The sequence below is a fragment of the Buceros rhinoceros genome, unplaced genomic scaffold, assembly GCF_000710305.1.
Source record: "Buceros rhinoceros silvestris isolate BGI_N320 unplaced genomic scaffold, ASM71030v1 scaffold40881, whole genome shotgun sequence".
Lineage (NCBI taxonomy): Eukaryota > Metazoa > Chordata > Aves > Bucerotiformes > Bucerotidae > Buceros > Buceros rhinoceros.
The window spans coordinates 1-20,872 of NW_010396714.1; the positions used below are offsets into that span (position 1 = coordinate 1).

Here is a 20,872-nt window from a genome sequence, read left to right on the forward strand (position 1 = left end):
AAGGAAGTTTTAGCTCAAACTGGGACACATTGTTGAGCCAATGAAGCAATGCTAGGATTTACTTTGCGAAGATAATATCTGACCCTACCCTAACATTCAAACAACTCGAAAGACACAAATACCTTTATCTTAGCTGCAATCAAATCACTTGTCATATTGTGACCCTGATAAACATCATTCACCTGTGCTATTAATGACTGCAGAGAAATAAACATCCACGTATTTTGTTCTCTTCAGTGCTTCTCCAGAGCTGATGATGCTTTCCTCATTACACCCCAAAATAGGTTACTATCTTCAGGAGGTGTGGGTGGGAAAGAGCAGAGTTCAAACTGATCCTATGTTTTTGTCTGGGCACAACAATGAAATGCTGTCTTGAATACATTCCTGTGCTTCAAGGACTGTTGGAATGGGGAGGAAAAGCTTTTAATTTTGTTTATATATTTGAAGAGATTCCTTTTGAATGGCACATTTTGAGTTACAAAAGCAGAGAAAATGTCCTCTATCAGAGAAAGCACCAAGGAACACAAGTTCTTTCTAGTAAAAACTAGAAAGGCAGCAAGATAATCTTCTGATTCTAATGCCCTAAATTAAGGGAAATAATCATACCTCCAAGCACCTTTTTGTGGTTCCAGCCTTTCATATGATTTACTGTGTTCAGAGTTTCATCAAAGTAAAATTTCTGACATTAGAAAAAGGAATACTAAAGATACTGATAAAGTTCTTCAAACACATTAACCATTTGTCTTTCATTTTTCTTACCTTTCATTTTTCCTAACCCGTCCTTTCTTTCTCTGTACACTGTTTCTTCAGTGTTAATGAACAGTCTTCCCCCTTCTCTGCCAATAGCTAATATGCATTGTTGTCTCTGTAGTTGTAATATGCTGTTATGAAATACTGACAAGCATTTTGCTTTTAAAAATACTAAAAAGTTTGGACATATACTTCATCTTTAACTAACAATATCTTGGATGGTAAAGGGAGAACCTACCTTTGGTTTCTATAATAACATCTAATATTCCACCTAAATTGTTCAAATACAAACACAATTTTTTTTCCTTTCCCCTTCTAGCTTGAAGCAGGCCTTAGAACTATATATATTTTCTAAAAACCCATCTCAGTATCGCTAAGAAGATAGTTTTGCTTTTCATCCCTAGTTGGATTACTTTGCTGACGATTTTTGTTTATTAAATGTTTTGTTGATTAAATGTTAAATTTTAACACCACTATCATTGTAAAAGCCTTCAACTGGCAGTCTAGCTGCATCTGTGGCCTCTAGAAAGGAAGAAGGGAAAGGAAGGAAAAGACATGTGGACAGTCATGTTTCACTTCAAGCTCACAACCTAACATCTTCAGAGATACTCTGGCTGTAACTCTGAAATTGGAAAACGGAGCCAAAGCTTCTATGTTAGATTGTGAAATCTAATCTCCAAATTAGTACTATTATTCTCTTTCCCCCCCTCCCCAAACCTCTTTTCCCTGAATTTGGGGAGCAAAGATACTTAGATACTCTGAAGATCATAAAATTTAATTTATTTACTTCCATGAAGGTAAATAATATTTAATATATTTTTTTGCCTTTACTTAAATGGATACATCACCACTTTGCTGGTGATAAGCTTTGGCTCCATCACCCCAGCCCACCCCAAAACTAATGTTTTACCTTCTGTTCCAATGCAAGCCGGTACTTCTGTTCTACCCTTTTGCATTTGTTGTACCAACTGTTTTCATCTGTGATGAAAGGAGGACCAATGTTCTCTGGAGTACTGCCTTCACTGCCACTACTGCCCAGTGTTCTTAGCTCTTCTTCATCACTGCTGATGCTGTCAGAACTGAAGGATCATATTTATTAGCCAAGTGAAAAGCTGTATTTGTTAAAGTGCAAATTTCCCTTGAAATTAAAGCACCAGAGTTCTTAAAAGATATCTAAAGCTCTGTAAACCAAAAAGAATTGAAATGCTGGGATAGGATAAATTACCAGACACAACTTCTATTTCAAGCTTTTATTTGTATAGCCACCTAAAGAATGGGCAAAAATTTGTGATCTTATCCGAGTTGTCTTAGGCAAGTCAGACAACTGTATGTGGGATACTCTCCTAGTGGTGATGTAGTCTTTCTTTCACAAATTCAAGGCAAAGAGTAGTACCTGAAAATGGATTTTATTTATTTCTAAAAAAGCAGAAGAATCAAAGAGTGATTGTCACTATGTTAAATCACAATAAATTTAAATGAAAATGTATAGTTATAGTAAAGACCACGTGCCTGATACATATGTTCTGTAAAGTCTTCTGTAAAGCCCTACATATGTCCCTACATAGTTTGCAGATTCATTGTTTAAAATTTCTCCATATTATCCAGAAGCAAAGTATGTCAGAGAATTCAGACATCTGTCTCAAAGAATTCTAATTTATCTCAACACCCATTTGAAATCTTCCCTTAAAACTATGCTTTCCACTACATTAACAGCATTTACTAGTTTTTTTTTTTAAGTAGTGATTCCTGCAAAATGTAGCTGGAATGTCATATTAGAGACAAAACTGGTCATGACTTTCTATTATGCACTAACTTTCTATTATGCACTAACTGCTCATGCTGCACACTGCTTACCTGTCATATCTTACCATTTACCAGGACATACATAATTTTTATTAACAAAATAACTACTTCTAAGTTTACAGCTACACAGAAAAGGCCCAAGAGAAAGGACAACTTGGTCTGCTGATCTTCAAAGCAAATAATTTTTTTTTTTCCTGCTTAACTGTGATTCTAATCCAAATAAACAAAGTTAGAATGACTCACTCTGATGAGCTGATGTAACAACTCCACCGGTGTGAAAGAGCAAGGTAGCTGAGTGTACAGGTTTGTATTTAGATATGGGTATTACTTTAAATATAAATTAAAAGAAAGAGGGCCAGTATGAAGTAAAATTCTACCCATGAAATATAATTTAAAAAGCAGTGTAAAGATAAAAAGTACCTTTGCGTGAACTTCAAGTACGGTGTATAATCTATGACAGCTGGAAAGCTGCCATCCAATCCCTCACCCTTCAGACAAAAACTGATAAAAACAGAAACAAAGGTAAGATTATAACAAGAAAACTAAATGACAGTGACAGTTGAATTGTACCAATGTGAAATCTGATTTTTCTTAATTTTTTGTAGCAAGAAAGACCTAGAGCATTTAACATGAAATCCTACTTCAGCTGAGATATAGTGTTTAATATTAAATGAGAGTCACTGAGCAAATTACAGGATAAAGAAAACCCCAACAAACAGAAATTCCACATAATCAGGGAATATAGGGAATAAATAGGACAAGTAGTATAAACCTTAAATTTATATATTTTTTTAATTTATTTCTAAAAAAGCAGAAAAATCAAAGAGTGATTGTCACTATGTTAAATCACAATAAATTTAAATGAAAATGTATAGTTATAGTAAAGACCACGTGCCTGATACATATGTTTCGCTTTTTTTTCTGAAAATATAGATGGATTGCAAGGTAATAACAGGAAAAGTAAAGTTAGCTGAAGCAAGAGAAACAGGAGCTATGGATGAGCCTGGCATCTTCAGTATTTAAGCTCATTTAAAGTGTTTGCAGAGTGCTTATGTAACTATCCTTCTAACTTCAAGTAAAAAAACCATTTTCAAAACATTTCAGAGTCTCTCTCCTTTCAGAGACTTTCTGGTGTAGGGCTGCGGGAATGAAACTAACTTTCAGAAAAATGTTCTTAAATGGCCGTAGCTTTATAAAGCTCTCATTAGCACTGCATTCTTTTTGTACTGGATATCAAAGATTGTATTTGAATCATGTTTAATTATCAGAGAAGTGACCCACTTGCTTCCACAAGGGTCATAATTCCTCACTCCTATCTCTGCCATTAAAAACTGATTTTAGTAAGACGGAGCTTTTGCTAACTCAATTGCAAAGCGTCATTTTTTGACAAGGCAGTCACCTAAGTGCTATTTGGGAAGTACATCTGAAGGGTGTTTTTTCCCCCCTAAGAAAAGCGAAGCAAAGGAAACAACAAAAAACACCCCTGAAAAGCCACAAGTATTTCAAGTAAAAACATAATTCTACATTGCAGTAAAGGGAAAAAATATTTAGATTCTATTCTCACCCTGGCTCCCCCATCTCCAGCCTGAAGTTTTTATTTACAGTTCCACATAGATAAGCCAGTCAATGTTTATAAAAGACTGTCTCAACTCAAAAAACCCACTAAAATCTCAAATATAACATGCAAAGAATGGCTACAGCTTCTCAGCCATTCAAACCACAATACAATGAATTACTCGTGTCACAACAAAAATGCTCCTGTAGCACTATGTTCCTTCCTAATTTCCCAGAAAATTTCTAGGCTCTTTAAAGCTGCATTGACAAGAACTGAAATGTCCCCAACGAGAACCAGCCTGAATACTATTGACAGATACCTATAAAGACACTTATATTAGAAAACAGAGGACAAAGGAAGGACAAATGCACTTGTACAACTAAGATCTCATACCGATAGTATGTACCACTGAGGCTTACGTGAGACAAACGCAGTCAAATAATTATTTATAGGAGGATTTACATACTGCAGACCTACTTTTGCTATACTTCTTATTCATGTATAGCTATAGTCCTATTAGCTACAGTGCTAATACAGAAGGAGTTTAATTTCACATACTGTAAAGTTTAAATTAATAAAAACTGGTAAGATTTGAATTTGCTGTACACAAGGCTAGTGCTGTTTTATCATCCTGCAGCACACTTCCAGTTCCCCAGAACATATGTTGAGGGTGCAGTTAAGCCAATCTAATGACTAAATGCTGGCGAAAGAAGCTATCCTGTGTTTTCAACCTCTCCTTCCCCATTTTTTCTTCCTTTTTTTTTTTTTTGTTTTTAACCCCTCATCCAGATATTCTCCTTCCCCTCCTTACAGTGGTATTCACACTTATCTGTACTCCATGATGAGCTAGTTCAGCCATCAAGATCCAAACTTTAAGGTTTTTTGTCCTTTTAGCAAACAGTTGCAGTTCCATAGGCAGCTGAACTAAATGCTCACTGCCACCAGAAAGACATTACTTGATTCTTTTTACTTCTTCTTTTCTCTTATGCCTTATGGTCCCATCATCTCTGCCAGCAATAGGATACTTCCATGAGCCAAACTAGCTAACAACAAAAGAACTATCCTGCCTTATTTCTTCGTATGTTTTTTTACTCCTTTAACAAATAGAGCTGGCTCACAGAAGGGTTCAACAAGTCTAGAACTGTTTTAAGGGTATATAAAAAGGAGTAAATCTCCAAAGGCCCAAAGGCCTTTTGGCAACAGTCAATCACTTAGTGTATCCAGTGAGACTATGTGCTGTTTTTTGCTATTTATCTCCTCAGCCGGTTTGTGACGAGCATTGATGCTGCTGCAGGGCAAGTATTAGGAGTGTGCTGCTAGGAGACTGGAGAAAAACATTATCACTCTCCTTCTCCCTATCCTATATTACAAAACCCTTCTCCAGGGACACATACCCCCCCACCCCCCACCACCTCAAAATATTTTTTGTATTATCTAGGGTGTGCTTGTACCTCCGTTACACCAAAACACAGAATTAATCATGTAAAAAAGCACACAAAAGTCTACGTAGAAATTACAAAATTCATATAATCTCATGATACTTTGCAGTTCGGCTGAAGGTAACTATAACAGAAATTAAACAGTCATTTGTAGGTCAAGCTTTTAAAATCTAGAAGTGCTAAAGATATTTACATCTTCTACATATGCAGTTACAACGTTGTCATTGAGTACCAGGGCATAACTGTGTACTTAATCACACAGTTTTCCTTACAGTTTTAAAAAAAACTTTAAAAGATTCAATTGTCTGTAAGCTTCACTTAATAGGTTTGATACTTCTTCTGTAAATATACTTCTAATTGCTTTTAGGATTCTGATACTTGAAAGAAAGGCTATGTAATCATGCAGCTATATAACTTTGTTCTTACCTAGTAGAGCCATTCAAGATTTCTCTCTCTCTTCCTTCCCCTCACTAAGTTTTGTATCTCAAACTATCACAGGAATCTAACAATGTTTTTCGTAATGCCTTGATTTATAAGTACTTTCCTTGAGCATTTTGTGATAAAGCATGCAAATACAATACCTGAAATCAATTGCATTGAGTCCCAACAGCATGCCAGCAAGCATATTTGCTTCCTCACCAAGAACGATTGCTCCATCCTCATAAAATCTCCTTCAAGAAAAAAGACATTAGCTCAGTTAATACCATTTTCTCTCTAATAATAATGATGTTTTTAATAGTTAACAGAAAACTGAAGAAATCCACTCTAAATTAAAACAACTTCTATAAACCCCAGGAGCATTCATATCTCATTTCAAATAAAGCAAACTAACAGACTGCACAGCAAAAAACATCATAATCTTGGAGCACATAAAGATTTAGTCAGAAGCAATAAGAATATACAATTAGTCCTAAGAAATAATAGAACAGGATGGGCAAAATGCAAAGAAAATGATTAAGATATCTTATACTTTACTGCTGAAAGGAAGAATTTGTACATTAAAAATAATGTATATTAAAATAATTATTCCACCGTATGAAAAAAGTTCTCTCACAATCGTTCTTGCAGACTCTTTTAAAGTTCAACGTTCACTCTTCATTCTTAGTAGTTGATTTAAAAAAAATATTTTCACAAATAAGCTATTTTCCAGGTAGCATACTTTTTCTTAAAATACTGCATGCTAAGAAGATGCATGCTGCATCCTGTTAGTCTGAGATTTAAGTTTTTCATTATTTGAAGGAGGAGTGATTTACTAACACCGGTTTTTTATTGTAAAACACCTATTGGCCAAAGTTCTATGCCTTGATCTGGAAACACACTTCACACACTCTTGATACATGCGAACTTGTGGAGGCAACTTGACTACAGTGACCAATAAAGCAACACTTTTAAAATCTGCATCCCCCTACCACCTCTCCATTCTCTTCCAATTATTCTAATCTTCTCCTTTCAGCTATCACAGAAGCTACTTCCATACAGAAAAGTTCCATGCACCAGGCAGGCAAATAGGACCCACCCTTGCCATACATGGCATCTAAAAATGAACGTAAAAACAGATCAAATGTATTTGATCTGTTTAGCGAAGTAGCACACTACTTTAATTTCTGTGTTAAAGGAATCCTGGCAGCAGCAGAGGCAGAAAGATCACTAAAATTCACCTAAGCGTTACATGTAGAAAGAGAAAACCCAAGAGCTGTTCAATACCAAAGGCAAGGTTGAACAGAAGTCCTTACAGAGATAATTTTTATTGTTTAAATAGTCCATTCAGCATGTCTAAAACTTTAAGAGTTCAACATAAGGTACCACGACTTGTTACAGACTCACTCATATTTAGATTACTTTGTCATAAACCTACAAGGCACACATGTTACAGGATAAAGCATCATATAATCATCACATTATCCAGAACAAGTCCAAAACTGCTGAAGTATTTTCTATCACAAAGCATATTCTTGTCCATAACACCCTTTACCATTAAAAGGCACAACAAAAATGTTACTTTTTTCATACTACATCAAGAATCCTGGATATGCCTGTTCTTCTGTGTTTCTCAAAAAGTTCCTGGAATTCTCTTCCTTTCTTCTTCAAGCAAAGTTCCTGTAATAATTATTTTTTTACTGAGTCTCTAGGGCTTTCTGTCAACCATACCTAATTCTGAAATGAACTTTACACCTTCTATTCTTATAATGATACAATTTCAAAATTAGTTCCTTTTTTAGAGAGGTTTTCTTCTCTTTTGACCTTTCAAGAATTCCACAATTCTTACTTACAATACTGACTTCCACAATTCCCTAAAGGGATTTTCAAGTTTGCAGTTTTACCCATGCCAAGATCCGATCAGTTGATACCAACTTCAGCCATCATTTACTAAGTTACAGCTCTTTTACTAGCTCTTTTACTAGTCTTCCTATAGAAACCAAGTGGAACATTCACTTCCAAACCTAAGTCCCTCTCTTAAGCAACATTTGCTAAAATATTGCAAAAATAAAATTCTTAAAGACCTGGTTGTTTTGAAGTCTCTCAGAGCTGTGGAAATGTATTCAGACAAATGCTTTTCCATAAGAGCTACTCTGATCCAGGCTCGACCCTGCAAGAAGAAACAGATATCAAATGTTTAAGTGTTATAGAATGAAACAATTTTACATCTGGAAACGAATACAGTTGTTTTACCTGAGCGAAATTAAGTGATTAACAAAATTACCACTAAGCAGACATTGTTGCTAGGAAGAACTTCATTACAGTAATAATGACAATTGAAAATGCATTCTTACAAATAAACTTCATTGTGAAATACAGTTCTTCATAATTTGCTTTAATTATGTACTCCACCTTTTTGAAAAATCTCACGTGCATAAGTGGTAGCAGACAAGGGCAGACAGCTTTTCAAGACAATGGTATTGAAAGCATTCAATTGGTTCCCATACTCAAGGTGATTTAAGTAAGAACTAATTCTCTGTGTTCTTTCAAATATTTACGGTATCAATAAAAAAACTTTAACTCAGTGACATTTTTATGTGATTTGCATAAATTATTTCTTCCCCTAGTAAGGACATCATTATATGACATACAAGGTGCACGTAATACACAGGACTGAAATAAAATCTGAGAGGCTTAAAACTTGTAGTCCAAAAGCAAAACTTCATTTAACCAGTTCTATAAACAACAGCAATACCTTTAAAAAAATAACCTTTAGGAATGTATGTTTAGGAACGTATGAATGTACTATGTTTCAGTTCTAGTGCAGAGAAATATAGTTTACAGGAAAGAGGCATTTCCACTGGCTGCCATGGTTATGATTGTCAGTTTGAGAACACCAGGAACATTTCTGGTAACCCATATAAACTTACAGTTATGTAAGTAGAAAGACATCTTTCTGCTTAATGTATTTGTGCTTATTGACATCTGGCAGAATATCACTACAGACATTCTACCAAACCCACCTGTACTACAGTAAAATCATTTTAATTTAGATAGACCTAGATCAAACTAACTTACAAGAAGATAGGCAGACACTAAGTAACAAAAAAATCTGCTCTCATAAATACCAACAAGGCAGTAAAAACTTTATGACAGAGTGCAGTAAAATGAAAAGGATGTTTATCTGGATAGCTGCCTTTACATCGAAGATACTTAGAACATGAGTGAAACAGTCAAACCCTAATGCTACTGCTTAGCTGACGACTAAAGCCTGTGCAGCTCCAGTATAAGCAGGGCTGACTAGCACTGGCAAACTCTTACTAACAGCTCCCAAGCTGAAGCAGACACCCATTTGGACCACCAGTAAAACTGATGCATACCAGCAGTTTGTGTTACCATGCCTTCAAGATTTACAGATAAAGACATCCAAAATATTCCCACAAGCACCTTTTAAAAAAAAAAATCTAACACTGCTCTCCACATTTGCTGCACAAATTAGTTTCTTCATTTACTATTTGGCATGGAGTTTTCCACAGAGTAAAAGAAAATTTTGATTTATTTATAACAGTATTTCAGAAAATAGCTTTCCATTTTATGATCTATTGAATTTAAATATTTATATTTATTAAAATAGGGGAATTCAGAATCATCTGGTTGAAAAAGACCTCTAGAATGTAAGTCTCTCTGAAAGTATTTGGAAATAAGTTCTCCAAATATTCTGAATTTCCAGATCTCCACATGAGCAAGAAAAAAAGCTGCAGGACTTAAACTGTCAGTCTACTAGTCCAGTACATTAAGTGTTAGAAAGAGCACGTAATATTCTGGATAGAAAAAACAGTCAAAATCTTTTTGACACAGAATTTCAAGTGCTTCAAATCTTTTATGTAAACCACAGATATGTTTATAAGATTTAAAACGGAAAGAAGAAAGGAGCAACAATAGATCTAGCCAATAAGCTGTTCTGCAATACTGTGGCTCATCAGAACGGCTGCTCAAAGATCTATGACATTCGTGGTGCTGCTTGATGTAAGTGGATCTTCTACTGAAGAAAACTGTGGTTGCACAAATACCTGTAATTTAAATTTTACTAACCACAGTCATGCCCCTGAAAAAAACAAAAAAAACAACCTAGAAAGTGTTTTGTAAGTATCTCCACCTCACCAATGACACCAACTGTGAATAATCCACTGTATAATAAAAATCTTGGTCTACAGGATTTTTAAAAACACCCATGGAACACAGTTTGGAGACTTGTTCAAACAACTGACTCCAGTTCATTTAGGAATAAAAAGAATTAAGAACATCAATTTGTGCATCCTTTAATACTACTTGTATTTTCAGGTCAGAAGGTGCTCAGTTATCAACCAAGGCTGATTTACACAGAAATACAAGGTATTGAAAAACATTTCAATCTAGTATATCTGTCCAACAGGATGTTTTAAAGGTGTTGTCTCGCACTAAAGGTACTATCTCACATTCCTAAGATTTAATGATAGGTCATATAGAGATCCTTTAAAATCATGGATCTTTATTAACAAATAAATCTATTAAAGGCTTCCTGCACAATTACACCAACAAACTCAAGAGCTGATCACAACTTTTCTATTAGTGCATAAAGTATGCACAAAATAAAATGATACTTAGGTTGGAGGAGGGAGGAAATAACATTTCTACAATTGTAAAATAATTTGTTAGGCATGCCTGCATGAACTTAATTTCCCTCAACATACTGCCCTATCATAAAACTATGTAAGTTTGAAAATGTGAAGGCAATCATTTTATAATACAACATGCTCACTGATTAGAGAATTTGAGATTTATTCTACTGCATAACGTAAGTTTAAAAAGAAACAGTCATTTAAAATTGCTTTCTTAAAAAGTAAATATTTACTAAAAAAACATTTCAAAGAATGAAAAATGTTGTGGGGCAAGCTTAGCAATATGTTTTTCTTCTGGGTACAGAAACATCAGCTATATTTTACACAGAACAATGTAATTAAAAAAAGTCGATTTGACCTTTCTTTTCCCTACCTTAGCTCTGGAAGAACCGACATTCTCCATGTTCTCAATACTGCAGATGCAATTGTGAGAGACTTTTCGGCAAGCTACTCGAATGTAGTCCCAGAAACTACGAGGACTTTCATAGCCGAACCAGGTGATCTGACCTTAAATCAAAATACAAGATATGTAAAGATTTATGAACTCCTCTACTTATCGGAGATAAACATAATTCAAATACTTCCTTGCAGGTTGCCTGCATTGACATTATACTAGCAAGACATAAATTCCTACTGAAAACTGATTCACTGGTGTAAAAAAAATGAAACACCAAACCAAAAAACCCCCAGAACTTTCCTTATGCTGCTCACCCTGGTTTGAAACTGATGCACAAAAGAAGTTTGGGGCTTTTGTGTACATATGTGTATTTTGTTGGGTTTTTCCTTGTTAATATGCTATATACTACTCAAGGGATCTTCATGGGACTCAAACCACAACAGAGCGCACACTGTTCTGACTTAAAAACATGATACAAGAAGTATTTCTGTTATTTGCTTTAGGTGTCAAGAAAAGAGATTTGTTCTTCAAAAGAATAATTTTTATATAATTATATATATATTTAAAAAAGAACACTATTTGCTCTGGTAGTGTTACCTTTATTTTAGGAGCAGGTTGGAATTTTTCAAAACGTGCTTTAATTGAAGGAGAAACTATCAATCAAAGAAACATCATCAAAAAAGTTTTACAATCACAATTTATTTTGAGCACACAGAATATTCCTTGGGAAGCGGATCAAAATGAATTGAGCGAATCATTCTCTTCTGGCACTTTAACCAAAATCCTTCATTTTTTTTCCAATTTGGAAAGTACTGCAGTAAACAAACAAAAGGCAAAATTTCATACTACTTGCAACCACTCCACACGAAATAAATTTAATCACGGATACAACAGTTCAGCTCTGTTTTTCAGACGGAACAGCACACAACTAACTGAGAACAGTTATGTAAAAAATAAGATGAACATTGCCCTCTGGTGACTGCCATTATTAAGATACATGCAAAACCTTTTCCTCATATAAAATGAGGTCTTAAGCTTGTTTTGCTTTATTTCTAATTATTAGTTGTACTTCTGAAGCTTTACTAATTTATCAGAAAGTCTTTAATTCTTTTGGTGTTAGAAAGCTCAGATTTCAAGAAAGAATATATTAAACTGATACTGCAAATCATACATACGAAAATAAAATGTCAAAGTATGATGACAAGGATATTTTTATCTGGCATGACTTATCTTAGCAATAAGCATAGCCAGAGTAGTGTCAAAGATCTGTCCCATGTGACCTTAAGAAACTAAAGTGGTGTTCTTTTATTTCCCTGGAAGGTCCATGCAACTTGACTTTGTGGCCAATCTGTTTACTTCGTTACATGGATTTATTTATTAAATCCAAAGTTTGATAAAATACTTATAAAAAAAGAGGCAGGAAGAATTAATATATACTACTCAATACGCTAAAGGAAAAGCAAAATCCCAAGGTGCTTCCGTCACTGTAGATTCTGATCTCAGCTCTGAGGACTAAAATAAAAGGTTTTCCATGAGGTGAACGCTCTTACGCACTTACTATTTTTGTTGAAATGTCAAGTGTAATGGACAGCAACAAGAATTCAATGATTTTAACAAGAGAGCTACAGATATTTTTCATATTCTTTACCATATCAGAAACATTTCTGCCCTGGGGATTATACTTGCAAAATTAAATGCAACTTAAGTGTGAGGATGACACTGTGCCACCAATCCCAGTGCCAACTAATAAAAAGGCAAGTATGTCATAACAATATTTTTTGTGGCTTTGTCAAACTAAAGGACAGAATACATTCTGCAAAAACCAGACAGTTTTAAAGCAATTGCTTTTATCAAAAAAATGCATGCCATTTAAAAACAAAAATACCTTTATAACAGAAACACCAGCACACAGCACTTATTTGACTTACACTCATCAAGAAAGCAAGCTGGCCACAATTATAACATACTCTGTCACAACAATGGGCTCTCATCTCACAGCCAGCTCTGTGAGAGGGTATGATGGGGTTTCAGGAATTGTCTTCCCTCAAAATTCAGAGCAGGCCTAGGACCTCCTGTGAACCAAGGACTTCTATGTATTTCTCTATTTTCTCCTTACAACTTTAAACCTTGCCCCACTCTAACACCACCTGAAAAAAAAACTTCCTTAATCATTCTAAACACAGAAAAATGTGGAAAAGACTGTCTGCGAATAGTGAGAATGTATTTTAAGATCTACTAAGTAAGAAATGAAGCTGTATATTCCTTACAATTTTTAAAGCTTTCAGCATATGAAATTCTGTTTGGCCCTCAATGCACTCAATGTACACAGCCACGAAAAGTCTCAAGAACAAGGAATGAAACCTTCACACTCATGCTACTCAGTGCTTGTCAGGATGTGCCTGGAGTACTGTGTCCAGACCTGGTCCCTACAATTCAAGGAGGATGTGGACAGATTGGAAAGGGTCCAGAGGAGGGCCATGAAGATTTTCAAAGGGCTAGAAAACCTGCCCCATGAGGCAAGACTGAATGCATTAGGTCTTTTCGCCCTAAGGCTCAGCAGGGAACAAAGATGTGGTAGAGTCCCCATCGCTGGAGGTTTTCAAGATGCATTTGGACGAGGTGCTGGATAAACACCATCTAGGCTCCCTTTCCCACAAACGGTTGGGCCAAATGATCTTTCAAGGCCCCTTCCAATGTGAGTTGTTCTATGATTCTAAAAAAATATCTGAATTTTAAAGGGTTCTAATAACTTGAAAGCTAATTTTATTACACAACCTGTATTCTGACAAAGTACTTTTTCAGGAAGGATTAAGTTTTCTGAGAGGTCCGAAGGACAGAAAGTATGTGGTCTTTGCCATGAAGGTCATCTGAAGACACAGAAGCTGATAGGTATTCCAACAGGAATGATGCTATCATTTTTGTCAACCCAACAAATGTTAGATAAGCATGGAAGCCGCATGCTTAATTAAACATTGTTCAAATTAATTCTATTATCGTCTACAGAACTGCCAATAGATACAATGTTATGAAAATTTATTTCACATATTTGAATACTGTTACACACCTATTTGTATCAACCCACTTCTGCTCCACTCTGAAAACCAGATACAAACACCTGCAACACTAGTTCTTGCAGATATTTTTCATTCCCTAAGAAATTACTCACAAATAGGACATTAAACAGTTTGATTCCTACTCAGTCATAGATCAATTTCACATCTACAAAGTTCCACAGTTGCAATGTAGAAACAACTAGCATGCCTTAAGGTGCAGGCAGGTTTTGTTTGTCCAGACTTCCCTGTATTATTTTCTTCACAGCAAATTTTTCCATCCCGCAAAAAACAAGTCTTAATACAACTTGTTGGTGATAAACTGGAATGCTATTCCTTTGAGAAATTTCTGTGATACCTACTCTTTTACTCTAGGTTTACAGAAACCATAATTAAAAATTCAAAATTTACACTAGTCCATAAACCTAGTCCTCCAAGACAATTACAAATTCATTTAAGATTTTTCTCCACACAGGAGAAAAGAGAATGAGCTAAACCACAAATTACATGAGAGCTCTACTACTTTTTTTCAGCCAAAACCAGTAATGGGTCACTATGTGTGTATAAATAATAAATCTAGCAACAAAAGCTATTCTGCTAATAGCATTAGTGGACCAAATAAAGGGCCACTGCAGCTATATTAGATTTTCTCTTTTTCATGACAGCAGCCCCTTCAGCTCTTATTTCCTTAACCTACCTTTTCTACCCCCATTTTACATCCCTTAACTACTTCATTCAGCAGAATTGTCTCAGGATGAGCAGCATTACAAGCTGCATCTTACTGACTCAGTGAGCCCTCCTTCCTCACCTGTGGCCTAGACCCCCAAGTGCAAATTGTCTTCTGCAGATATAATTCATGTGCTTTCCCTTTGTAATCACTGCTTATGTCGGAATTACTAGAAATCAGTTAATTGTGATTAATATAAATTATATTAATATTCATTGATTAAAAAGAAAGATACTCCGTGAAATAGCAGGTAGTAGTAAGTGGGTTTTTTTCCTTCTAAAAATACATAAGCAAAATAAAGGCCATATGGGAAAGAATAAACTGTGCACTGCAGATGACAATAGAAGTGTTTCACTGTTTCAGAAATTAATTCTTTAATCATTCACCTTGTTATGAAGTACAAAAACTGAACAACATTTAAAAGTGACATCACTAGTACAGCCATTTACCTTTACTACCACCAGCCTATTGACGATGCATGAAACTAGAACAGTTTATAGAATGAGGAAAGGAAGAGAAATATTACATTTATCTTTCCACTCCAGTGGCACTGGTCACTCTAGAAACTTACTGCTCATACTAAGTTTTCTGAAATAAAAAAAGCAAGCAAACAAACTCTACAGTCACTAAAAATTAAGAAGAATACAGATCAGACAAAGACAAGCAGCTTACAAGGGTAACTCTAGCAGATGCTTTTGATGTATTTATGATACCTTCTAAATGTACATACATGAAAAAGGCACACAAAGTTGTGGAAGTGTCAAAATAGCACAGTACAGCATCCTGTTTTGTGTCATTATGGTGTAACAAGTATGCCCATAGTAATCACGACATGTAAAAATTATAGAAGTCACAAGCAAGACGCAGTATATATATCATCAGTGACAGAACTTAATTTATACACCAGAACTATTTCAAAGCACGCGTACTGGACAACATTTTGGATATAAGCTGTAAAGGATATTACAATGAAAACCTGGTAAGTCAACAAATACATACACATGATAATATTTTTCAAAAATTCACAAACACATTTTCAAAAATGTGTTTGAGGTGATGGCCATAAAAATCTACATTAGTTACTGATGTTCTTCAGTACCAACTCAGTTAAAACTAATTTGAGGTGATGGGAAAAAAGGCAGAAAACCATATAACATTGTGGTATAGTAAAGACAATACAGAGATCACTTTGAATTGACTCTGGTTTTTAAATCAATTAGGATATACCTGTGACCAAATCTCAAGTACTGTTGCTGAACACTTTCTGATGCCCCTACCATTTCTGCACTAATTATATTTACTTAGCTGACCTGATAAAAAGGACACTTACATAAAACCTACACGAAAATATCATATATCACCAGTGAAAACAAGAAACCACCAAGGTAACTACACAATACAGCTTAATCTCCACAGTACAGAACAGTTAAAAAAGGAAAACACTCCAAGCAACTGTCTGGGGAAAAATTGTCTCCTGAACTTACCCAGCTTGCTTTAAAGACTATCAAATACACATACATTTGTGTACAAATTTGTAAAAATCCTTTCAGGACTATAGGTTTTATTTGGTCCAAATACATTGTCGCTGTATCCACTCAGACTACCACTTACTCTCTGCTACATTTCAAAACCACGCAAATTCTTATTCCTGTAGTTGTACATTTTTTCCCCTTAAAATACCTATCCTTCTGCCTTCCATTTTGTTTCATCTGGATCTGATCTGAACATGAAACCAATAAAGAGCAACAGTCACTATATTCCATCAAGACCATGCTTTGCTCCTTAAAAACATATTCTATTTAATGACAGAAAAGAGTTGCTAGTAAAAGTTTTCTAATAAAAGTAAACAGTCTTTTACAATGCAAATTAATTACTTATGTAATTCTTCCTTCCTCACCCAGTGCTTCTGAACGAAGTTGAAGATAAAGAATTGTTACTTGCCATGGCCTTAAGAAAGTAAAGGTCTATATACTCTAACTCTCAAATCTGGATCATCTGTTTAACTATACACTGCCATGGGATTATCCTGACAACTTTGATACAATGAAGCCATTTATCTCAGCATAGACAAACAGATCATGTATTTTCTGCCTGTTTTAATACATTTTATACAACCCACTGTAGTCACCAGTCTGCTTTCCGTGTGCTCCTACTGGCAGCAAGTACGCATTCACAATATATTAGTCATTTTGATCAATAAAATGCAATTTCTTTCAAACCTCGCGTTGTATAATATATACCCTCTTAAAATTTGAATCGTCGTGGTACATTTACTACCACAATTTCCCTTTCAATTTCTTAAAGAATAAAACAATTACTCACAGTTATCTAGGTTATTACCAAAACATTCCCTGTTTGACGCTTTTTCCTATTTTTTTTATTTAACTCTGCAAACTTAGAAAAATCACACTGGTAATTACAAGGGAAAGAATAAAACAACAATTCAGCTTTTTAATTTTCTTTATTTCTTATTTGAAATGATTTTTTACTGGCAAATTCCATTTGCCTGTAACCCCTTTGCCAACCTGTCAAGGTTTCTTCTCTGTACTGCCTGTTCTGAATAGTGGACTTTTATGAAACAAAAGAATATTGGCGGAAAAGAAAATCATAATGATTTTTGCTCAAACATCATGGAAGCTGGGGAAGAAGGAGAAAACAAAAGCAAGAGCAACTTCCCTGCAGTGTCAAGTTGCTAAGTACCCATAATCATTCCAATAATCTTTGTCACAATGTGACAAACACTATGTTTCTACCACACTGCTCTGACAGAATGACAGCAGGTAGTAATTGTACTACTCAAATGTCAGCCTACACGCAATATTGTTCACAAAGCTTAGTCATGAATATTAAAAAGTATGAAAAGGAGTAGATTGTCATATTACACATCTATATTTAGATGATTATGATGTCCTTCATAATCCTCAAATAATTTCAGAAGCTGTACACAGAACTGAGAAATGAGAAGCTTCCAAAGTCCTCTTCTAGCGACAGTTTCTGCTAAAGCACTCTCTGTTCTTTTAGCAAAGCGGCTTCCTCTAGAACAATCAGAAAACGCAAACAGACATTTTCCTGAATTAGAACATCTGACTCCGATACAAGAGGAAAATCAACAACTGACCTTTCTCACAAGCAATTTAATCCAGATCCATTACATTCCAGTGCATAAAGTAGCTTCACTAGGGGGGTGGGGGGGATAGGAATGAAAGAACCTAAACACCGTATCTGGAAAAGAAGGCAACAAAAGCAGGGAAGAGAGAAAGAAAATGGAGCAGCACCACAGATACAGTCTCTATAGCTTCTGTTAAGGCAGAAAACACTACAACGTTTTTTTGGACTCAGATTCCTAGGACACAGTCTTATCATAAAGCAGAAAAGCAGACAGAGCTCAGCACCATGGCAACATCCACTTGCTTAATTACCAGCCAAGAAGGCTTCCAACAAGAACATTGAAACATATTTCAGTAAAACCATTTCCTTCACTTTCCACTGTAATGCAATCAGGAAGGCAACAGCAAAGAGACACACAAAGCAAGCCAACACCTTTATTCAGCATCAAGGAGTTTCTACAGATACACACTGGCTTCATATAAAGAAATTCTCATGGCAAAAACGTCACCAGCAAGGAAGTTAATTAACATACCTTTCAGTCGATGACTTAGAATCTGTTCCAGAATGGCTGCAAAATTATTAAATTCAGGGGAAGTATCATCTATAGTCTCAAAACAGGAACGGTCAATCAGAGTCTTGACTGAAAACCTAGAGCAAAAGTACAGGACAATCATAAATTATACAGATAGCTATTGGTCCTCTATAGCAGGGCAGTAGTTTGTATAAAGCAAATGAGCAAAGAACCAGAAAACTACCTTGATGATTTCAAGCTCAGTCAGAGCATGCAAACACACACCACACTGAGAAACAGCCAGGAAACACAGTCATCGTTGTTGATCTTGGGCATAAAGCCTTACAAACAAAAAGAAAACAAAAATCCCCACACATTCTGCATAGAAGTAGGCTAATTATTTTCTAATTATTTTCCTCTTCTCTATTTTAATAAAGCCGTAGAAGAAGCTCTGTACCTTAACTTGGACAGGCTGATTTCCCTGTGAACAGGGGTAATCCCTATTCAGCACTATAATACTTCATTATTATACCAGAAAAACTATCAATTTAAACAATCTAAAATTTGGAATTGAAAAGGCTGAATCAAGCTACTGTGAAAACCAGGCAAGATTTAACGAGTCAGTTAGCTGTCTTTAGTTACACCTGCACTTACAGAATTTCATTCTTATCCAGAAGACAGTTTAAACTTTCAAGAAACACAGCAAAATTTCATTTTTCTCTTGTCTTCACCATTTTAATCATAATCCATTTTTAATTTCCTTTCTGCTCCTGTTCTTCAGTTTTCAGCTTCAAGGCAAATTTCGTATGTCCTTCAGTTTTGAAAGTAACACTTACTTTGAGGCATTTCTTGTGTTCTTTGCAGCAATCTTTATTTGTATTAATGGAGCCATACTAGACCCTGAGATTATAGTTTTCACAACACCCAAAACTCAAAAGTACCAGCTTAGGAAGTTTTCATTCTGCCTGCTCAACCCTATACCTGAGCACAGTGCTCCCTCAGTTGGGCCAGTTCTACTTTTCATGGGGCTCACTGTGAATTGATGTAGATTTTCAGTACTTGAGAGGAAGGATAAAGTGACTCTTAAATATGGACACATTCATAATAAATACGCTTCAGAGAATCTCAGCACAAACTGTTCTACAGCACAGCTGCAGAAGTAGCATACATGAGCAGGAATAAGACTCCTTAAACCAGCAGGTTGAAGGTGCTCTGTACTGTGTAAGTAAATTAAGTGCATCCTTAGTTGAGTGAGCACAGCCTCCTGACGGTCATTTACTAAATGAAACTAATTATGCTCAAATTGAATTGACATATCCATTTCAAGAGTTTCAACTCAATTATGTTATACTAAGTAACCTTCTGAATAAAGACTCCTCATCCTACCTTTCCTGCAGGCTTCTATTGTTGTAGTGTTTTTGCAGGACAGGAATTAGGAGTGAGAAGGGTGGGGGAGGAAGCTTCTTCTGCAGTGCCAAGTTATGACTCACTTTTGAACTCCTCCACTTTTTAACCAATTTTGAATAAGTGAGAGACATGCATGCCCACCAGTAAATTTCTACCTAGTCAGTACCATTGCTATTGACTACTCTAATGGCAGTAATGATCGCTTCCTCAAATCTGTACCAGAGCTGTGAAATTATCTATAAAAAAAAACTTCTTAATTTTGAAAAACAAATGCATATAGCAATGCCATGACTAAGTTGCTATTAACTGTAACAAAAAGACTCCTCCCACACTGTGCAAGTCTGAAAAAGAAAAGGTGCAGCATATCGCTCAAGGGTACATATACAAGAGAGACAGCAAGTTAGCAGTGTAATGTACTGGACTATATATAGGAATTTCATCTTAAAACTCAGAGACATGATCATGACACAATCACCCATAAATTGCAAAGCAAAGTATAATATGTAGCTATTTTTCCTCTATTCAGTGTTCTACTTAAAAGTTTACTGATTAATATTGTATGGGAATTATATTCAGAAATGGAGATATATTCAAGAAAAAATACTCAAAAGCAATTCACATACACTTCTAAATCACAGATAAGTAATTTCCTTTTTTAATTTTAAAGCATTCTGCAATTCAACAGAATAAAAAAAATGTATCTCATTATTAAGGATACAACAATTTTTAAACACCTAGGGTCCTATTAGAAATGACATAGTGGTCTTTTTAAGTGTTCACATAACTGTCACCATGCCCTCCATAGAAATAATTTCAATCTCTCTACACTTTCACCAAAATCCTAAACAACCTGTATAGCTATGTCAAGTTGGGCAGAACTCAGCTTTCAGGAGAGCTGACAGGGAATGAGAGTATGTGCACCTCGTTTCCATAGACCAGGAAGATAACAGTGGTACCAGGAAAATTTGATTGACTGGAAATATTTTCTAGGAGATTTAAAAAAACTCTTAGGCAAATATTTCGGGGGGGGGGGGGGGGGGGGGGGTCTTT

At 35.4% G+C, this 20,872-nt stretch overlaps 1 protein-coding gene across 1 annotated transcript; it reads right to left on the reverse strand.

The window, feature by feature from the left end:
- Positions 1-606: 606 nt before the first annotated feature.
- On the reverse strand, positions 607-19,307 carry LOC104502058 (RUN domain-containing protein 3B-like; the record flags this gene model as incomplete). The annotated part of the gene is made up of 8 exons (XM_010145968.1): positions 19,252-19,307; positions 18,437-18,552; positions 10,996-11,129; positions 8,049-8,134; positions 6,129-6,218; positions 2,974-3,054; positions 1,661-1,829; positions 607-679 (listed from the first exon to the last, which is right to left on the reverse strand). Coding segments are annotated over exons 1-8 (805 nt in total), but the record flags the coding sequence as incomplete, so codon positions are not given.
- Between the last annotated feature and the right edge of the window lie 1,565 nt (positions 19,308-20,872).